Here is a 22500-nt window from a genome sequence, read left to right as displayed (position 1 = left end):
TACACGCACACACACACACGCGCACGCACACGCACGCACGCACACAGACACAGACACAGACACAGACACAGACACAGACACAGACACAGACACAGACACAGACACAGACACGCACACGCACACGCACACACACACACACACACACACACACGTTTGTTTAGCTTCACATCATTGTCTGTACATTAAGGTTCATCCTAGGGCTGGAGCATATATCGTAAAACTATCGTTATTGTGATTGAAACAATTGATTATGAGATATCATCGCAAGTTATATCGCTATTGCGATATCTAGCAAAACATCACCATCACGATATGATATTTTCTCAGTGCAGCCCTATCATACACATCCTGAGGACTAACGAGTGGATGTTAATGAGGTGCAGCAGACTAACAGAGTGTACAGCAGGAGAGTAAATGTTGCATGCGCTCATTTCTGAACTTCATTAAGTGACATTTGCATTTCTGAGTGGGGAATGATCAACACGTAAGCCTGTAAATGTTCTCTAGCTAATGTGCTCCATGTCTGTCGGTGCGTCCCATCATTAGACCCAGAGGAAATGTGGTGGGTTGATCCATCTACAGCTGCAGTAAACGTGACCCTCTTGTAAAGCTTTGAGCTTTTTTCCTTCATGACCCATGAAGAAAAAAATAAATAAATATATCTCTGCACTTAAACTAAAGTCTTAAGAAAAAGAAAAAAGCCTGAAATGAATTGACTTCACAGTTCACACCGGTGGGGAGGATGATGAATGTTTCTAGTCTCGACCGCAGTGTTTCCCACAGGACTGTGTGAGACGGTGGTGGTGGGTGGACCACGTATTAAAAAATGGTGCGAATCAAAAAGATTGCTGGGGATGAAAGGGGGGGGGAGGGTGTAAAACACCACAGTGCACTTTCCCACAACAGCGGGAGCAGCCCTGAAATATAGAAGTACTCTGGAGTGTGTGAGTGTGTGAGTGTGTGAGCGTGTGAGCGTGTGAGTGTGTGAGCTTACAGCAGCGGGGTGGGAGTGAGAGGGACGCTTTGCCGAGAGAAGTGTAAAAACATTTCAGTCTAGGTAATTACATACACAAACACACGATGTCCGCAATTGGAATTGAAAGTGATTGTTAAGCAGACTGCACTGTGAGTGGTTCCATAACGTGTGCTGTCCCCTACATGGACATCACAGCATAGGACACCAAAGCTGTTGTAACTTTATAGGTTTCATGATTGACAGTTAAAATAGATTGATTAATATGTTACATGATTGTTAGAAGAGATTGATTAATATGTTACATAATTGATTGACAGTTAAGAGTTATTATTTATCGTTAAGATAAGAAGTAGCCTACATTTCTGTTGTATTAGCTCAGAATGGGTAGAACAACAGGTTCTAGAATGTCTTGCAGCAAGACGTTATATGAGTTGACAGTTTGTTTTTTGAGAAATGCGAATTGTACATTGAATTGAAAGTGAACATCTAATAGCTCGTTTTATAGAAAAGAAAGTGATCAGAAGTGTCTGTCTGCAGAATCTGTATATAAAGAACCTTTCGCTTGATATCACCAGTCCTAGCCATCCTTTTCAGAAGGTAAAAATACTACAGAAGCTGTTGAGTTTGGGATTATCCAGAAGCGAGTAGCCTACGTACCACAGCCGATGACGTTGTCGAAGAAGCCCGGGCGCTCCCTGTTGACCCTGGCGTAGAGGCCTATGCGGGCCGCGGCGCTGTCTATCTGGGCCTGGGTGTAGAGGCCCCGGCTCCGCAGGCGCTGGGCGTACTGCTCCTGGTCTGTGGGGATCAGGAGGACGTAGCGCGGCTCAAAGTAGCTGTTCTTCAGACTGAACACACCCTGAGAGGACACAGCACACACACACACACACACACACACACACACGCACACGCACGCACGTTTAATACAACAATAACTTTTCAACTTGGACATGGTGTTAGCTACTGGCCCTTTTCAGGTCAGGTCATGGCTCCACACATACACTTTGTGTGTGTGTGTGTGTGTGTGTGTGTGTGTGTGTGTACCTCCAGCTCCATGTGCACACAGCAGGCCAGGCCCTCCCTGGCCACCTCCTCTATGGCCTCACGAGACAGCCCGTACCAGTGTCCTCCATACTGCATGGTCTGGATGAACTTACCCTGAGAGAGAGAGAGAGAGAGAGAGAGAGAGAGAGAGAGAGAGAGAGAGAGAGAGAGAGAGAGAGAGAGAGGGGGGGGGGGACATGGGGAGAGAGGAAGAAGGAAGATCAGAGAAATAAATACCATGCTCTACCAACTGAGCCACAGAGGACCAGATAAGAGATAGAGAAAGCAGATTGTTGAAGATAACGGCTTGGCTTGGCGGTCCCTTCTGTGTGCATCATTTCAGAGAGTTATGAGTCACATTCATCTCTGTAACGGCCTTACTGTACACGACCCTTCGATGTTCCCCAGCCTTAACACCGGGGCAACGTCCCTACCCACGAGGTGAACTCCTGACCTCGCTGTCATTGCCAAGATCACTCTTCCTGCTACTTCACACGGCTGACCCTTGACCCCCCCTGCCTCCCTTACACCTGGGACAGCTTTGGCTCAGTTACAATCCATTACACTCCACTACGACCCTACGGACTGTGTAGCCGCTCGCTAGGTATGAGCTGAAGCTGCAGTGTAGCTGAATATAGGATACAGAGATACACTTAATTTCTATCTGAATATTCAGCAGCATAGCTGAATAGCATAGCTGAATATTCAGATAGAAATTAAGTGTATCTCTGTATCCTATACATGTGTTATGTATTATGCATACCGCCTATTCTAAGTCCCTGAACAAGGCATACCGCATATTCTAAGTCCCTGAACATGGCATACCGCATATTCAGGGACTTAGCCCGTTCCCTCAGGAACTAACTGTGTAGCTACAGCTGTTTAGACTTCCGCCCCCCGTTTCACGGCAGTTCGGTTCTAAACCATTCAGCCTAGATTGCAAAGCAACACCCCCCCCCTAATCTTCCTTCTGTTTGCAGGCCAAGTTAAGTCACAATAAAACAACCACGAGCGTTACTGATTGAGGTTAATTGCTTCAAAGGGAATGTAGTTGGTGGGTAGAGCACTATGATTACAGGGTGAGAGTGCACATCTGGAGTGGGCTGATAATATATTATGGTTTGGCACAGGACGAGGGGGGGGAGGGGCAGTCTGTAGACTTCACCTGAGACATTTCCTCTCTATCTACCATCTGAAGATGGTTCGGATCGCACATCAAAGGGTTTCCTCCCTCCTGCCAGACTCTCTGTAAGGCCCACAGCGCTGACATAATCACCTTCAGGAAAGTGACGGACCATGAGTTAAAAGAAGTCCACGCTGAGGGAGAGTCTGGAGCACCTTAGGCACCATGTGTAGAAGATCTAGAACTTCCATATAATTCTCTACCTTTGGAATTTCACAATGTGTGTATGCTTTGAAGGGTCTTATAGATGTGATATGTGTGTCGTTCACAAATGGCGCTTTTCCATTGAGCAGACCATACGGCACGCATTTGTATCCTACCCGTACGGTACATTCAGAAACGCTTCTCCATCATACACAACAGACCCCGGAGCGAGCCGGGACAGTAGGAGGAGTTATGTGTCATAAGAGCACTTCACTTTTAATAAGTGCCCCTATACAGCTCAACGGGGGGGAAATGCGATAAGAATTATGTCAAAATGCAGCACTATCATGCACAGATCAGCCTTAAAACATGTAACGTTATATATACAGGAAAGGCTGTGCTTGACGCTTCCATTGGACTGACGCCGGGGCGCTCATACAATCTCTGCGTTCGTTGCAGAGGAACGACACGGCAAAACTAAATGTTGAAATAGCAGTAATACCACGTTCACTGATAAGGGATGGAAAGGGGGGTGGCAGTTTTAGAAGGGGGATGATGAAACGCGCTGGACTGTGGAACGGTCTAGCATAGGCACAGCACATCGCCATACAGCTCAACGGGGGGGAAATGCGATAAGAAAAGTTCTATGATGCATTGAAATGACATTAAACTAAGATAATAAGATGGTTATCATAATTTTTCTAATGTTTATTAATAAGTAATTACAGAAAAAGTAAATGACATTTTCCGAGAGCGAAATTTGTCATGGTATTTAAAAATGGCGGTTAGTGGTGAACTCTATGAACATGGGATGACGATGTTGTGACGATTTCCATTGACCCTCCATTGACCCCACTGCACATCAATCAAACATGATGTGCAGCGTCACACGTCACACACAGCCTAGCACGGATAGTACCTTTCGCTACTAGACAGAGAGGGTAGCTAAAACCAGCACGGGTACTATGGCCTGGTACGGCTCGGTTGGCAGTGGAGAAAGCAAAACAAACCGGCCTCACACGGTTCGGTACGGTACGGTACGGTAGTGGAAAAGCACCAAAACAAAACGACCCTGCGAGCACCACTTACGTGAACGGAGAGGTAATAATGCACAGTACAGTTGTACCATAGCTGGATGTATAGGACTAATCTAAACTCTCCAGTATCGTAATGATGACATTTCTTACAAGTACACCTTCTCATCAGACTGACCATGTGGACCATGTTCTGAAAGTCTTCCTCGGCGACAAAATGGTAGTCACTCCCGTCCTCTTCCCCAAAGTAGGCATCCCTGGTGGTATGACACGCTCTGTGTGGAAAGGACAAAGGTACCACATAGATTTAACACACACACACACACACACAGACACGCACACTCACACTCACACTCACACTCACACTCACACTCACACTCACACACTCACACTCACACTCACACACATACACGCACACACGCACACACGCACACACACGCACACACACACTCCATAATTCAACTCAATTTATGAAGGGTAAGCATGCAAACTATTTTGAGCGTATCCTTTAGGGGGGGACGGGGGGGGGGTATCCCCCGCGGGTTGGGAATGCAGACAGGGGTCTCCATTAAAGCCAGTCAAGAGGTGAGAGCCAGGAAAGTGTAATCTCTAGCAGATGTGGTGTGTTTGATTTCAGCACTACGGCATGTGCCCGGCTTCCACTTTATCGACTGTATGTATCCATCTCTCCTCTCCCATGAGAGGCCCACGTTAGTCCTGACTCAACATTACTCACGCGTTGGTTTCTGATGTGTTTACGTGGGAGGAACTGAACATCTGATTTAGAGAGACGCTAAAGCTAATAATAATTGATGTTTATTGGAGTGGAATGGAATGATTTTAGTACGCCTAAACGGCTAAAACCTAAGGCTTAAACGTTCAAGGTTGTTTATGAAGTGATAGCGCCTGGACAGATCCACAGATGGCTGTGTCATGCCGATAAGGGTTCCTGACATGTTGGAGACGTTTCCAGGCGTTGTGAGATCTGATCTGCAGTGAAAACAACCTGACACTTAACCGTTAATGTGACAACTCCTATCCTGTACAGTGTTAATAGGATTCACATTCTTGTGTCTGTTGCGTCCTTATGTTAGGACCGTATTCCAATGGGCACAGGCGGGCTCGGCCCAACTCACCCATAGGCGAAGAATTCACTGAACTCCAGGCAGAGTTTGTGGGCCAGCTCTCTCTTCCCGCACGCCTGGGGTCCCGTCAGAACCAGCATGGGGTAGGGAGAGTCCAGACTGAGCAGGGTGCTGAGGACCAACACAAGGAGGGAGATATGGCATGAGGGAGATACCATTTAGAGAGAAGGAAGGCCAGCCAATATTAACAGTCCTGTGAATTCCTGTCAAGATAAATAACTCACAAACCTATTTCAAATGTTTATTTCATTCCACAGACTCCCAAGGACAAAGTTGTTTTGGAACATTATGCTTTATTCATCATTTCCATCGTATCAATCTTTGATTGGCTGAGAGGTCTTGGGACGGACGGTGAGCCTGGTCCAATCGGTGGCCGGAGTTTACCTGTCGTAGATGACCTGAGGCTGCATCAGCTGGTACACCATGTGGGTCATGTGGTCTCGGGCTGCCACCACCTCCAGAGGGGGGTCGTACCTGTTGACAGCTGACACCTGGGGAACACAGGAGGGAGAAGATGGGAGATCTGTGGTGCGGCTGTGGCTCAGGAGGTAGAGCTGGCCTCTAATGATCGTGAGGTCGGCGGTTCGAACCCCGGCTGGCCACGTGTCGACGTGTCCTTGGGCAAGACACTGAACCCCAAATTGCTCCACATGAGCGGGCCGGGGGCGCCTTGCATGGTAGCTTGCTGCCATTGGTGTGTGAATGGGTGAATGAGAGGCCATTGTAACACACTTAACTTCATATAAGTTCATATAAGTTTGTATAAGTTCAGGAGCCCAAAACTATTACTTACTCCCAAGTCAGCATCCTCCAGCGAATTTCTTAGCTTACATGACCTTGAAACTAGCAAAAAGGACTCTAGTGGTTGAAGCTGTTATTTAGTTTGGAAAAGTACACAACATCTAACATAGATTGTTCAGTGAGCCAGACAGCTGGGCAGCATCGCATCGAACGAATCGGGTGCTTTACCCGCAGCTGTGCGAACCTAACAGCGCGCATATAAATTATTCTAAAAGTGACTTCAAACAACTGCAACCAACAAAGTACTGTATATCAATTTTTTTGGGTTTTGTAACAAAAGTAGCAGCCCTATAGAAAGCAATGAGAGGGCGCATGAGTCTCATGAGTACTGTGAATGCTTTCTTAATTTTCAGATCGGTTCCACATGGAGGAGGATTGATGCCATCTGTCATTAGACAATTCACGTGCATACAACTAAGAATGGATAGCAAATATACAGTTAGGTCCAGAAGTATTTGGACAGTGACACAATTTCCATAATTTTGGCTGTCTATGCCACCACAATGGATTTGAAATGAAACAATCGAGATGTAATTGAAGTGCAGACTTTCAGCTTTAACTCAAGGGGTTGAACAAAAATATTGTATGAAATGTTTAGGAATATTTTCAGGAGGTCAAAAGTAATTGGACAAATGTACATAATCATAAATACAATTTTCATTTTTAATACTTTGTCGAGAATCAGGTGACTCTGGCCATTGCAGAATATTCCACTCCTGGGTTAGGAGTTAGGACTCCTGGGTTGCTTACGCAGTATGTTTTGGGTCATTGTCCATCTGTATTGTGAAGCACCATCCAATCAACTTTGCTGAATTTGTCTGAATCTGAGCAGACAGAATATCCCTAAACACTTCAGAATTCATCCGTCTGCTTCTGTCTTCTGTCACATCATCAATAAACACTAGTGACCCAGTGCCATTGAAAGCCATGCATGCCCATGTCATCACACTGCCTCCACATTTTTTTACAGATGATGTGGTATGCGTCGGATCACGAGCCGTTCCAAGCCTTCTCCATACTTTTCTGGTACAGGTTGATCTTAGTTTCATCTGTCCAAAGAATGCTGTTCCAGAACAGGGCTTTTTTAGATGTTTTTTGGCAAAGTCTAATCTGGCCTTTCTATTCTTGAGGCTTATGAATGGCTTGCACCTTGTGGTGAACCCTCTGTATTTGTTTGTGTGAAGTCTTCCCTTTATGGTACACTTGGATAATGATATGCCTACCTCCTGGAGACTGTTATTCACTTGGCTGGATGTTGTGAAGGGGTTTTTCTTTACCATGTAAAGGATCCTGTGATCATCCACCACTCTTGTCTTCCAAGGACGTCCAGATGTTTTTGTGGTGCCGAGCTCACCAGTGCGTTCTTTTCCCCCCAGAATGTACCAAACAGTTAATTTGGCCACTATTAATGTTCCCGCTATCTCTCTGATGGATTTTCTTCTTTTTTTTGCAACCTAAAGGCCAATGCACACGGCGTGCGATTTTGTCGCACGATAACATTCGAATCCCAATTCTTTGAATTATTTCAATTGGTGTGAATGGAGAATCGAATGTTGTCGTGCGATAAAATCGCATCGCACGCCGTGTGCATTGGCTCATTGAAAACAATGGAATCGAATTCGGCGGTGCGACAAAATCGGGGGCGTGTGCATTGGACTTAAGGATGGCCTGTTTCACTTGCATTGAGAGCTCCGTTGACTGCATGTTGTGCGTATACAGCAACAGCTTCCAAATGCAAATGCCACACTTGGAATCAACTCAGACCTTTTACCTGCTTAATTGATAAAGAAATAATGAAGGAATGGCCCACACTGGCCCATGAAACAGCTTTTGAGTCAATTGTCCAATTACTTTTGGTCCCTTGAAAAAGAGGGAGCTACATATTAAAGAGCTGTAATTCCTAAACCCTTCCTTCAATTTGGATGTGAATACCCTTACCCTAAAGCTGAGAGTCTGCACTTTAAGCCCATATTCATTATATAACTGTAACTTGAAGGTGTTTTGGTAAACAGTTAAAATAACACAAATTCAGTCTGTGTCCAAATATATATGGACCTAATTGTATGCCTATATTATAGCTGGTATACTAATGTGGACATGGCCAATTTCATGAACCTTCCTTCATAAAGGCACAGTATTCCTACATGTCCTAGAATGTGTTGCTACATACACCTCAACAAACGCCTCTATTGTTTCAAATAGAGTGGTGAGCAATCACAATCAATTTTACACACACACAGACACAGACACACAGACAGACACACACCCACACACACACACACACACACACACACCCACACCCACACACACACACACACACACACACACACACACACACACACACACACACACACACACACACACACAGTGCACTTACCTTCTCCTCTGCTGTGACTTTCTTCTGGTCGAGGCCAGTCAGGTGTTGAAGGAGGAAGACCACAGAGAGTCTATAATCAGGCTGGTCCTGCCATGGAAATAACAATGGGGAAATTATGTAGATTCAGAACAGTATATTTAAAAGCATTATGTAGATCCAGTATAATGCTGGATAATACAGTATAATGCTTTTCAATATACTGTTCTGAATCTACATAATGCTTTCAATATACTGTTCCGGATCTACATAATGCTTTCAATATACTGTTCTGGATCTACATAATGCTTTTCAATATGTAGATCCAGTACAGTATATTGAAAGCATTATGTAGCATTATGTATATTGAAAGCATTATGTAGATTCAGTACAGTATGTTGAAAGCATTATGTAGATTCAGTACAGTATATTGAAAGCATTACCGTATGTAGATTCAGTACAGTATATTGAAAAGCATTATGTAGATCTAGTACAGTATATTGAAAAGCATTATGTAGATCTATAACAGTATATTGAAAGCATTATGTAGATCTATAACAGTATATTGAAAGCATTATGTAGATCTATAACAGTATATTGAAAAGCATTATGTAGATCCAGTACAGTATATTGAAAAGCATTATGTAGATTCAGTACAGTATATTGAAAAGCATTATGTAGATTCAGAACAGTATATTGAAAGCATTATGTAGATCTATAACAGTATATTGAAAGCATTATGTAGATTCAGTACAGTATATTGAAAGCATTATGTAGATTCAGTACAGTATATTGAAAGCATTATGTAGATTCAGAACATTATATTGAAAGCATTATGTAGATTCATAACAGTATATTGAAAGCATTATGTAGATCTAGAACAGTATATTGAAAGCATTATGTAGATTCAGAACAGTATATTGAAAGCATTATGTAGATTCAGAACATTATATTGAAAGCATTATGTAGATTCAGTACAGTATATTGAAAAGCATTATGTAGATTCAGAACATTATATTGAAAGCATTATGTAGATTCAGTACAGTATATTGAAAAGCATTATGTAGATTCAGAACATTATATTGAAAGCATTATGTAGATTCAGAACAGTATATTGAAAGCATTATGTAGATCTAGTACAGTATATTGAAAGCATTGTGTAGATCTATAACAGTATATTGAAAGCATTATGTAGATCTATAACAGTATATTGAAAGCATTATGTAGATCTAGTACAGTATATTGAAAGCATTATGTAGATCTAGAACAGTATATTGAAAGCATTATGTAGATTCAGAACATTATATTGAAAGCATTATGTAGATTCAGTACAGTATATTGAAAAGCATTATGTAGATTCAGAACATTATATTGAAAGCATTATGTAGATTCAGAACAGTATATTGAAAGCATTATGTAGATCTAGTACAGTATATTGAAAGCATTATGTAGATCTATAACAGTATATTGAAAGCATTATGTAGATCTATAACAGTATATTGAAAGCATTATGTAGATTCAGAACAGTATATTGAAAGCATTATGTAGATCTATAACAGTATATTGAAAGCATTATGTAGATCTATAACAGTATATTGAAAAGCATTATGTAGATCCAGTACAGTATATTGAAAGCATTATGTAGATTCAGTACAGTATATTGAAAAGCATTATGTAGATTCAGAACATTATATTGAAAAGCATTATGTAGATCTAGTACAGTATATTGAAAGCATTATGTAGATCTAGTACAGTATATTGAAAGCATTATGTAGATCTATAACAGTATATTGAAAGCATTATGTAGATTCAGAACAGTATATTGAAAAGCATTATGTAGATTCAGAACATTATATTGAAAGCATTATGTAGATTCAGAACAGTATATTGAAAAGCATTATGTAGATCTAGTACAGTATATTGCAAGCATTATGTAGATTCAGAACAGTATATTGCTGGCATCGTGCTGTTGTGTGTTGTACTGAGTGACACCAATGCGTGGGTGTGTTACGTTGCTGTACCATACCTGCACCAGGTTTCTCTGCAGATTGAGCTCTCGTAGTAGGACCAGGTCATGGATGTGTTTGGCCTCCTTGATCTCACTGATCTGAAACCGGTGGATTGGGTATAGAGAAGAAACGTCATCGTGAAATACAGTACAACATTACTTTTTTAGCACCACTACTTAAAACTAAACCCACCGTTCATACAAAAATATACTGGATTCAAAGAATGAACAGATGGGATCTTTCTACAGTAGCATCATAAGGCACGCCACTCCTGGTGTCCAGCTGTGTTCAGTGATCCTGACAGAGGCAGTGGAATGTCCACCCTGCGCTGTGATTTACCGCGTTGCTCTCCAGGTTGATGGATCCCAGAAGATGGAGGTCCTGAAGGCCTGAGAGACTCTGGATCCGGTTTAGGGACAGATCCAGAACCTGCAGGGTCCTGAGGGTCTCTAGGTTCTCAATCTTCTCAATCTGATTCCCCATCTGAAATATGAAGATATTAAAATAATATACTGTATGGATCTACACTAAATGCACAAAAGTATGTGGACACAATTATCGTCTGGGGCTGTTTTCATGGTTCGGGCTAGGACCCTTAGTTCCAGTGAAGGGAAATCTTAATGCTACAGCATACAATGCGATTCTAGAGAATTGTATGCTTCCAACTTTGTGGCAACAGTTTGGGGAAGGCCTTTTCCAGTTTCAGCATGACAATGCCCCCCAAAGTGAGGTCCCTAATGACATGGTTTGCCGAGTTTGGTCTGGGAGAACTTGACTGGCCTGCACACAGAGTTCTGACCTCAACCCCATCAAACACCTTTGGGATGAATTGGAACGACGACTGCGAGCCAGTCCTTCTCGCCCAACATCAGTGCCCGACCTCGGAGCAAACCAATATTCTACCAATACGCAACCTTCTAAAATCTAGTAGAAAGTCTTCCCAGAAGAGTGGAAGCTGTTATAGCAGCAAAGGTGGGATCAACTCCATATTAATGCCCATGGTTTTGGAATGATAAGTTCAACAAGCACATATGTGTGTGATGTTCGGGTGTCCCAATACTTTTGTCCATATGGTGTTTAAACACATACGCACACGCACACACATGACTTGAGGGTGGCAGAGAGTGTGGATATCATTAAAAAAAAGAAAAAAAGAAAAAAGAAAAAGAAAGCTTAAAACATATTTTTAGGCCTGGCTTTTATCTAGTGTTTATCTCAACTTGCACTTTTACTCTTATTTCTTATCTCCTACTTCTTGTTTTATTCCTTCATTCCAAGTTTCATTGATTGATTGATTGATTGATTGATTGGTTGATTGATTGATAGAGGCACCGCCTGGATAATCAAAGTTTACAGCGTATTTCCCCTCCCCATCTGGAGAGACTCTAAACTTTCCCTCAGACGCTGTGATGTGATTGGCAGGCTGGCACCTCTCAGGTACGTCTGACAGGTGAGGAGTGACAGGTGAACAGCTGGCGAGACGTGGGCACAGCATGGCACGGCGCGCCGACGCGCTAAAGAGCAGAACCAGCCTCTCTCACCAGACCCAGGCATCTCATCTATCCCCCTCTCCTTCTCCGTGTGTACACATCCAGCCTCCCCCCTACGCAGGCTGTCATCCATCCAGGCCCCCGGCCCCCCGGCCCTCTCACCCTGCCCTCCCCCCCCCGGCGGCCTGCCTGGCAGAGGGCTACCATCAGCGGGGAGCGGTGACCGCGCTGTGGGCACCTGGACGCTACGGGGTCCCGGGTGTGACGGGCTGAGAGAGGCGCCGCTGACAGGAGCACGCTGGTAGGGGGGGAGACGGGGGGGGAGACGGGGGGAGAGAGGGGAGAGAGGGGGAGAGAGGGGGAGAGAGGGGGAGAGGGGTCGTCTGACAGGGAGGCGATGGAGAGATGAGGTATGTGCATGCATGTGTGTGTGCGTATGTGTGTGTGCGCGTGTGCGTGCGTGTGCGTGTACGTGTGCGTGTGTGTGTGTGTGTGCGTGTGTTTGTGTGCGTGTGCGTGTGTGTGTGCGTATGCGGCTTGAACAGGGTCCAGCCTCACTCACGCTGGCAGCTGGTCCCAGAGGGGTGGGAGTGGACAGACAGGGAGGACGGAGGACGCGGGGCGCGCTGACAATGAGGAATCACTTTGATAAAGGACAACTCTACCAGCCGTCAGAGAGAGAGAGAGAGAGAGAGAGAGAGAGGGGAGAGGAGGGTCCGGAGGCCCGCTGGTGGGCCATATGGTGGCTCCCACACAGGAGGCCATGTTCATGGTCTTAAAAAAAAAAACTGGAAGCTGAACTACGGATTAAATGTGAACCTGGAGAGAGAGGGGGGGGGAGGGGGGAGAGGGGGGAGAAACCCCCCTGCAGAAATCCCCCTAACGAAGAAAAACATGCTGAAATTGTGCGAACGGATAGCCGAAAATATATTGAGGGAAATAAGCTCCTAAAAAAGTGATGACATGGACGCCAGGTGTTGGAGGGAATACACCAATGTAAATAGCCTCGGAAAACAAAACGTTGACAGGAAAATACATGGAAGCTAGATGTGTCTGCTGGTTATACAGTCCCCTGCGTAAGTGATGTCACCGTAATGCGTTGTTTCTTCTTTTGACTCCAAACATTTGGATTTTAAATCAAACCATACGATTAGGTAAAGGGTAGACATTTAAAAAAATACCTTAACAAAACCGTAAACCTACCAAAACCAGCAGTTTGGAACATAATTAAAAGGAAATAAACCATGGGGGGTGGGGGGGAGTTGTTGACGGGTCAAGTCAGTCTCCAGATTTAAATCCTATTGAACATGTAGTTTCATGTTTCATTTGGTGAAGAGGAGATTTGAGGCAAAACGTCTTCAATACTAACAGCAACTGAAGGTGGCTGCAGTACAGGCCTGGCAGAGCATCACCAGAGGAGCATCTGCTAGGTTCAATCAGTCACAGACTCCATGCAGGGATGATTGTCAACCAAATACAAAAAATTACTGCTTCATTTAGACATTTTGATCAATCTGTATCATCACTTTTGGGTATCCTGAAAAGGGGGACTATGCCTAAAAAGAGTTGTTGATGTGGCATACATTGAAATCTGAAAATAAAAAAAAATAGGCTCTTCAACACTTCAATTTTCACAATATGCAAAAAACACATGGAAAACACATTTAAATTAAAAAACAAAATAAAAAACAAGATTTCTCATTTGCGAGACTTGAGAATTGCCGACATGCGGCCCTTTTCACCAGACCGTGTCACATATTGAATCAATATCATTGCACACGATGGGAACACAATTGTTTAAAAGGTAAATTGTTTAGGTGACACATTGCCCACTCTTGCCAACTGTATCTCATATCCCAACAGTCAAGACGTGATGTTAGAATTATAAGGTTCTATCTCAATTTTGGGTCAGAATTTTGTTTTTTACATAATCTGATCCATTAGGTGTTTATTAATGCCTGTGTGGTGTTATTTTTTAAAATGTTGACATTTTTTAGTTAGTAATTAATAAAATACAAAGGTTCCATCTCACAAAACATGATGGAATGTAAAAACTTTGACGCTCAATATCTCTGAACTGCCCTAAACGGAGATAGAACCTTATAATTCTAAACTCACGAAGAGGCAGATACAGTACAGTAGAGCAGTGGCGGCTGGTGCTAAACATTTTGGGTGGGGCACAGGTTATGGGGGCATGCTCCACGGGGAAGAATATCAACTTTAAAATCTGGATTTACAGTCGATTTTAGCATGAGAATAGCTCTACCCCCCTGTACAGACCTCTTCATCCCCTCTACCCCCCTGTACAGACCTCTTCATCCCCTCTACCCACCTCTACAGACCTCTTCATCACCTATACCCACCTCTACATCCCCTCTACCCACCTCTACAGACCTCTCCATCCCCTCTACCCCCTGTACAGACCTCTCCATCCCCTCTACCCTCCTCTACAGACCTCTTCATCCCCTCTACCCCCCTGTACATACCTCCTCATCCCCCCTACCCCCCTGTACAGACCTCTCCATCCCCTCTACCCCCTGTACAGACCTCTCCATCCCCTCTACCCTCCTCTACAGACCTCTTCATCCCCTCTACCCCGCTGTACATACCTCCTCATCCCCCCTACCCCCCTGTACAGACCTCTTCATCTCCTCTACCCCCCTGTACATACCTCCTCATCCCCCCTACCCCCCTGTACAGACCTCTCCATCCCCTCTACCCCCCTGTACAGACCTCTTCATCCCCTCTACCCCCCTGTACAGACCTCTTCATCCCCCCTACCCCCCTGTACAGACCTCTTCATCCCCTCTACCCCCCTGTACATACCTCCTCATCCCCCCTACCCCCCTGTACAGACCTCTTCATCCCCTCTACCCCCCTGTACAGACCTCTTCATCCCCTCTACCCCCCTGTACAGACCTCTTCATCCCCCCTACCCACCTCTACAGACCTCTTCATCCCCCCTACCCCCCTGTACAGACCTCTTCATCCCCCCTACCCACCTCTACATACCTCCTCATCCCCCCTACCCCCCTGTACAGACCTCTTCATCCCCCCTACCCCCCTGTACAGACCTCTTCATCCCCTCTACCCCCCTGTACAGACCTCTTCATCCCCTCTACCCCCCTGTACAGACCTCTTTATCCCCTCTACCCCCCTGTACAGACCTCTTCATCCCCCCTACCCCCCTGTACAGATCTCTTCATCCCCTCTAGTGAGTGTGTGAGTGTGAGTGTGTGTGTGTGTGTGTGTGTGTGCGTGTGTGCGTGTGTGTGTGTGTGTGTGTGTGTGCGTGTGCTGAATACATAAACAAACAAGCTAAAAGACGACAATAGAAAACGTACCATGCTGACGATATTACTAAATGTTTGAAGTAGCTTTTATCTTAGCTGACTCTCTTACCTTCAGGTCGAGTTTGTGTATTCTGGCTTCGCAAAACACCAACAGTAGCAGCCTAACACAGCCGGTGCGGAGATTGCGACCACAAACGAAGTTTGACTTCGGTAATAGGTCCAGTTGTAATATCCTCAAGTTGCGAACAAAAGATGCCTCCTTCTAATCCATTTGTTCAATTTGTTTACAGAAAGAAATCCTCCTAAATCCTCGGTTATACGATTTTCCAATTTTCCCTGCCTTTGTATAAACTTGCTTTATAATTAAATTTGGTCTGGGTGGTCCTAATTCCTTTACTGTTAATTTCTCCTGGTTGCTACGACGGCTGAACGGTGTTTCTTTTAAAGATTCAACCGAGTTGTTCAGAACATTACTAGCCGCCATAGCCATGGTGAAGCAGGTGAACGAACGTGATCTGAAATGTAGGTTAATTGGCTAGCTTGTCTAAAGCTACGCCGGCCGTATGACATGACGTAAGCACGTACGATTCTTTGTGCATGTCCCAAAACCCCATAGACAAATGACCGAATGGCCTGAAGTTACCAAAATAGATTTTACATGCAAGTCTACGAGAACAGCCTAGTGCCTAGTGCAAGCCTAGTGCAATTTCGAGAAGAGTGAAAGTTGCACTGAAAGGGGCGGGACTTGAAGCTGATTGGAACATACTCCACAGAACACTAGCTGATTGGACTATGATATACTCCACAGAACACTAGCTGATTGGACTATGATATTCAGAAGCAACACTGTCTAGAAGTCATAGAAAAAAAATCTCTCTCTTCTCCCTTTGGTGGGGCATTGTCCAATTGCCCCTAATGAACCAGCCTCCCCTGCAGTAGAGTCAGGAGGACGTACCAGACAGAGGTGTTTGAGTGGCAGGTTGTCCAGGCCGTTGATGCGGGAGATCTTGTTGTGCGCCAGGCTGAGATGGGTGAGGCTGCCACACTGCTCCAGACCGCTGATCTTGCTGAAATAGTTGTCTGCCAGCAAGGCCACACGTTAAGAACCATCCAACAGGGAAGTGTCCTGAGAGATAACCCCTCCACTATGGGAGGTTCGCTTTCAATGATAAGGGAATTTAATTTAGTGTGCACTGTGTTTATGTGTGTTTGCGTGTGTGTTTGCGTGTGTGTTTGCGTGTGTGTGTGTGTGTGTGTGTGCGTGTGTGTGTGTGTGTGTGTGTGTGTGTGCGTGTGCATGTGTGTGTGTGTGTGTGTGTGTGTGTGTGTGTGAGTGTGTGTGTGTGTGTGTGTGTGTGTGTGTGTGTGTATTCCAATGCTTTTTAAAAGGATACAGTCCAGCTTCAGTTTACTCAAAGACGAATAGGCTGCCAAATCCTTCATCACTGACAGCCGGTTGTGAGAGAAGTTGACCTCCTGCAGAAACACAATGCCTGAACCATGACCTATGACCTCCTATCACAGCAGCACCACCTGCCAAAGTGGCATCATATCACACACTCTACGTAACGTATTTAACCTAATTGCTGTGAAGTACCATACGTTCATCCTCATTCAAGATCAGGCAATACTGAGTTAGCATACTGCTGACACCACAGATGGCCTATGGAAATCTGCGGCTAGGCTAGGTCTATCTTCTGGGACGGGAAACCCCAAGCCACTCATCAAAGCTTTGCCTTATCCTGTCTGCTGAAGGTCCCACCTTGAGATTCTTGGGCGGCTGGAATCCAAAGAAGTTGGAGAGTTCGTTGTGCGAGGCGTCGAGGATGATGAGGTAGGGCATGTGGCTCACGCAGGATAAATCTACCAGTCAACAATCGTTAGGAGAGTTGGCCGAGCAGAGGGCGAGATGGCAAGGATACACAACATGTTAGTTCCCATACTGTAATAGGTTCTGAAGGACACAGGCGACACGTTATTCATGACTAAATGAATCAATAAGCATACCACGACTTGAAGACTATTCTTTAAACATTAGACATGATTCACATACCTTTTATTCTGTTGTATGGAAGTTGTAGCTTTTGAAGATGGATGTAGTTGCAAAGGATGGATACATCATTTAGATTTCGACCCTGGAGAAAGCCAAACAATTCGGAAATTGAGTTTCACCTGAAGTGAAATTAAATTGGAAGGAAATAAATGCACCACAATTTGGAAGTGGGCCGAAACTGATTCGGGAAAGTTAAACTGATATACAGATGGATGGATGCTTCTTTTAGAAAATGAAATATTTCTATCTCATGTCAAATAGTTATGCCTCTTACGAGACGTTATATATCAGATGATTGATGGTAGGCTACTATCAACCTGTGTAAGTGTGTGTGTGTGTGTGTGTGTGTGTGTGTGTGTGTGTGTGTATGTGTGTGTGTGTGTGTGTGTGTGTGTGTATGTGTGTGTGTATGTGTGTGTGTGTGTGTATGTGTGTGGTGTGGTCTCTTACAGGCACAGAGAGGAACTGGTAGACATGCTTCAGTCCATCGGCTGAGTGACCCAGGTTGGACAAGCTCCTTGATACTTCATCCTCTGTCAACACACTATCTTTCTGTATACATTTCGCACATAAAAAAAACAAAACACTTTACTTACATTCAAAATTCAGCAACATTATGTCACAGTATTTTATTTGCAAGACACAGTGGTGTTTGTTTACTTCAAAACAAGGCACGTTCTTACTTAGACTTAAGCCAGTGTGTGATAAAACCACAAAGCAATGGTTAAAAAAAACGAACATTGATTTTCAGGTTTTACCTAAGCCGGCTTACTTATGTCAAAAGCTAAACAAGGCAAAGCTAACTTGTAAACATATTCACACAAACGTGCAGTATCCTTATTAATTCATTATCCACTTCGTGAGCTTAGAATGATAAGGTTCTATCTCCGTTTAGAATGATAAGGTTCTATCTCCGTTTAGAATGATAAGGTTCTATCTCCGTTTAGGGCAGTTCAGAGATATTGAGCGTCAAAGTTTTTACATTCCATTATGTTTTGTGAGATGGAACCTTTGTATTTTATGAATTACTAACTCAAAAATGTCAACATTTAGAAAAATAACACCACACAGGCATTAATAAACACCTAATGGATCAGATTATGTAAAAAAAACTACATTTTGACAAAAATGGAGATAGAACCTTATAATTCTAACGTCACGAGTCACCTTCATCGCTGTCTTCTTCACCTCCTCTTCCTCGGAGGTGGAGCACGTGTGTGATGGAGACGTCTGTCCGTCCGTCCTCTCCTGTCCGTCCGTCTGTCCGTCCGTCCTCTCCTGTGTTAACGCCTCCTGAGGACAGCAAGTGACTGACACGGGGGAACACTGTGGCGTTGTTTCTGTCATTAAGTCTGGTAAAAGCGATAATGTTGAAGTGGAAGACATCTCATGCGAATGCGATAAGCTTGTCAGTGTTTACAACAAAAACAAACGGTGGACAGTTCGTTTAGCTCGTTCTGGTTCGCTTAGTTTAGCTTAGGAAACCACTTGGCCCAACTCCTACGTGAAAGCATCGTTTCTGTTGCTTAGTAACGGTTGGGTGTGTGTGTATTGCACTATGGGAAATGTGGTCTATTCATCAGAGCAATTGCGCGTCATCTCCCTGTCATCAGAACGAGCACGCCCCTTTTTGGGTGAAAGAAGAGTAGAAGTTTGAATGGCGGTCAATGGGAATTTCTGGTCTTCGCTACTTTAATCCGATACAATAAGAAAACCGTAGTGCTTTTTATATATTAGGAGCCTAAATCCGATGGCCAGTTAGGCAAACTATTATATAGTGTCATTGCCGATCAATGATCGACGTCGTTATGTAGAGAAAATTAATGAAATAGGGGTTGATTCATCAGAGTAGTCATACGTCATCTCCCTGTCATCAGGGATTTGTAGTTCTTCATTTGATTTGCCGTGTAATAGCTAAGCTCTTTCTGGGCTCTGATATCATGAGGGGAATGTAAACGCAGCATTTAAGTAATCACTTAATGACATGGGGAGCTTGGGGGGGATTGGTCTGCACTCTGGTACCCCTTTTAACCTATTTAGGCGCTATGCAGTATCAACTGAAGAACTACAAATGCCTGATGACAGGGAGATGACGTATGACTACTCTGATGAATCAACCCCTATTTCATTAAGTTTCTCTATATAACGACGTCGATCATTGATCGGCAACGACACTATATAATAGTTTGCCTAACTGGCCATCGGATTTGGGCTCCTAATATCTAAAAAGCACGGTTTTCTTATTTTATCGGATTAAAGTAGCGAAGACCAGAAATTCCCATTGACCACCAGTCAAACTTCTACTCTTCTATCACCCAAAAGGGGGCGTGGACATTACGGGAGGGGAAAGTACCCGGATGCGTTGCTCTGATGAATACATTATGCCCATGTTGGCATGGGTTTGAATCTGGCCCATGCCCTGCTGACATACCTTTCTTCTTACTTTCTTGTCTGTCTTCACTGTCTCTATCCAATAAAGTGAAACATATGAGTGGGACTGTCCCACTCAGAAAAGAACAACCATAAACAGTATATTCACCCACAAATAGACCTACGTACCAAATAACTTTAAAATAAAATTAAACACTGCCGTAAGAACCTACAGCCTGTATAGTAGGCCTACATAGTATTACATGTATTGAACAGTTGTGTGCATTTCAGATTCCAACAGACATCTTTCAACAGGTATTGATTATATATTTTTTAAGAAATCTGCCCTAGAAATTAATCACAGCTGGCAGGTGTGCTGAATTCCTGAGTGTACAGATGTTTTATTTTGGATCAGTCTGTTATATCTAAAATGATATCATGGGATAGTGAATTTTCATCAATCTAACAAAAACAGAGTGAACTTTCATGGTAGAGCAGAGCAAAGACAGACCATCTAGTCTCACCACGCTGCTTTCTTCTCTACACGATCGCTTGTTAATTCCTTGGGGGGGGGAAAAGCATTTTCGTCTGAAGTGCAAAACAGTACGATAGGAAATTGGCACTGTTTATTGTACAAAACCACACAAACCACACAGGAGGAATTTCTATCGTTTATTGTTTCAGCAAGGTCTGTGTACATATTGGCAATGACAAATCATCTTTCTTTAATTCAGTGTAGAAGAACTGACACTCAAGGCGTTTGTCTACGAGCGCCGTTTAGCAGACAGTAGTAGGATCCTACTGTACACATCCTTTTAATTTCATGTCACACAAAAACACATACAATACATTCTTCTCAGAGATAGAAGTGGGGGGGGGAATCAAACATGGCACTACACTCAGATTACATAGATAATGTGCAAATGTCTCCGGTAAAGAAAGCAAAATCATAGAATTTCCTAGAATCATAGAAATGACATTGGTTGATCTTTTCTAGGAAGACGGACCATTTCATTTGAAATTGGGGCCAGGGTGGGGTCACATGAGATATACAGTATGGAGTGTATCCTTGCTCACACAATTGGCAGAACGAATTCCATGCTGAGTACATGACTTCAGGAACTTTTGTGGTGTTTTGCAAACCTAGCTCTATTGAGCTCTATTGAGCTCTATTGTTTGTGTGTGTATGTATAATATGTGTGTGTGTGTGTGTGTGTGTATGCGAAAGAGAGAGAAAGGTCAGTATGTGTGTATGGAACTCCCCTGGCCAGGAAAGTGCTTTAATGCGCTCTTAGAATGCAGCTAGCGAGAGCGAGCGCTAGTTTTGGAGTGCTAGGCTATTATCCTTCCCCTTATTGATCCCAGCCAGCGTGTCATTATGATAGATGGTTCTGGGGGGTTCTGAGGAGGCCGGCGCTGCGGCTCCCCCCCGCCCCCCCCCTCCCGTGTTCTGTATTGACAAAGCTCTGTTCCCCCCCCTCCCCTCTCTCCCTCTCTCCTGAAGTACTTCCTGTCGTCCCGAGTTAATGAGCTAAAAACACAGAGGGACGGCGGGACAGGAGTGATTTGTGACTCTGTCGTGTTTGTGTGTTCACTCTGGAAAAGTTGAACGACTGAACGAAGTTAGAGCAGTTTAGCGGTTTAGCAGTAATCACATCCCTCTCAGGTTCGAGACCACTGCGCTGGAGACGCTGGCCTCCTCCACACACACCCACCCGCGGGTTTCAACGCTACAACGGGACATCAGATGAACATGTTTTCAGGGTAGTGGAAAGACTATACGCTACATTCAAATCTATGTTATATATATATATATATATGTAATATTATATATATCGTGAGCTTAGAATAATAAGGTTCTATCTCCGTTTAGGGCAGTTCAGAGATATTGAGCGTCAAAGTTTTTACATTCCATTATGTTTTGTGAGATGGAACCTTTGTATTTTATGAATTACTAACTCAAAAATGGCAACATTTTAAGAATAACACCACACAGGCATTAATAAACACCGAATGGATCAGATTATGTAAAAAACTAAATTTTGACAAAAATGGAGATAGAACCTTATAATTCTAACGTCACGATATATATATATATAAACAAGCACAAAACAGAGTGAAACAGCTCAAGTAGGGAGCCAATTTCCCCTGCACGGCCTCTGGGAGTGACACAAATGGCCATAAGCAGGAGGAGAGATTTCCTCATTCAGACAGTCTAATCTGGCATCTGTTCCAGCAGACACAGCCAGTGGACCCATGGGGCCCTGAGGGAGGGGGGGAGCATGGTGTAATTGAGTGCAGCAGTTAGATATAATAGGTAAATGAGCTGCGAAAGGCCCCCAAGTCAGGGGCTCGGAGGATGCGTTGCTTCGCTACAGGTTAGACCCGGGATAATGAATGGGAATAGGGACGGGGATGGGGAGGGTGTGTGTGTGTGTGTGTGTGTGTGTGTGTGTGTGTGTGTGTGTGTGTGTGTGTGTGTGTGTGTGTGTGTGTGTGTGTGTGTGTGTGTGTGTGTGCGCGTTTAGAAAGAAACACATATCATATGGAAGATGGAGGAATAGATTAGAGCTGGAATCATCAATTATTTTGTTCCCATTAATTA

General features: G+C 44.0%; 1 protein-coding gene across 1 annotated transcript in view; it reads right to left on the bottom strand.

Annotated features, from left to right (window-relative positions):
* lrguk (leucine-rich repeats and guanylate kinase domain containing) overlaps positions 1–18698 on the bottom strand; it is a gene marked incomplete at both ends in the record, with an annotated part of 26491 nt that extends 7793 nt beyond the window's left edge. Inside the window, 14 exons of the mRNA XM_080538280.1 lie at positions 1634–1835; positions 2021–2134; positions 4560–4656; positions 5518–5637; positions 5911–6017; positions 8705–8791; positions 10707–10787; positions 11029–11172; positions 16428–16552; positions 16867–16948; positions 17235–17335; positions 17526–17607; positions 17976–18077; positions 18693–18698. Of these exons, the coding sequence (XP_080394406.1) occupies positions 1634–1835; positions 2021–2134; positions 4560–4656; positions 5518–5637; positions 5911–6017; positions 8705–8791; positions 10707–10787; positions 11029–11172; positions 16428–16552; positions 16867–16948; positions 17235–17335; positions 17526–17607; positions 17976–18077; positions 18693–18698 (1450 nt within the window). The remainder of the gene's footprint in view (positions 1–1633; positions 1836–2020; positions 2135–4559; positions 4657–5517; positions 5638–5910; positions 6018–8704; positions 8792–10706; positions 10788–11028; positions 11173–16427; positions 16553–16866; positions 16949–17234; positions 17336–17525; positions 17608–17975; positions 18078–18692) is intronic.
* Positions 18699–22500: the final 3802 nt, after the last annotated feature.

This window comes from Nansenia antarctica (assembly GCF_963989245.1).
Source record: "Nansenia antarctica genome assembly, chromosome: 8".
Classification (NCBI taxonomy): Eukaryota; Metazoa; Chordata; class Actinopteri; order Argentiniformes; family Microstomatidae; genus Nansenia; species Nansenia antarctica.
The sequence above is the reverse complement of the archived record's forward strand: the minus strand, read 5'-3'. Positions and strand labels throughout refer to the sequence as shown.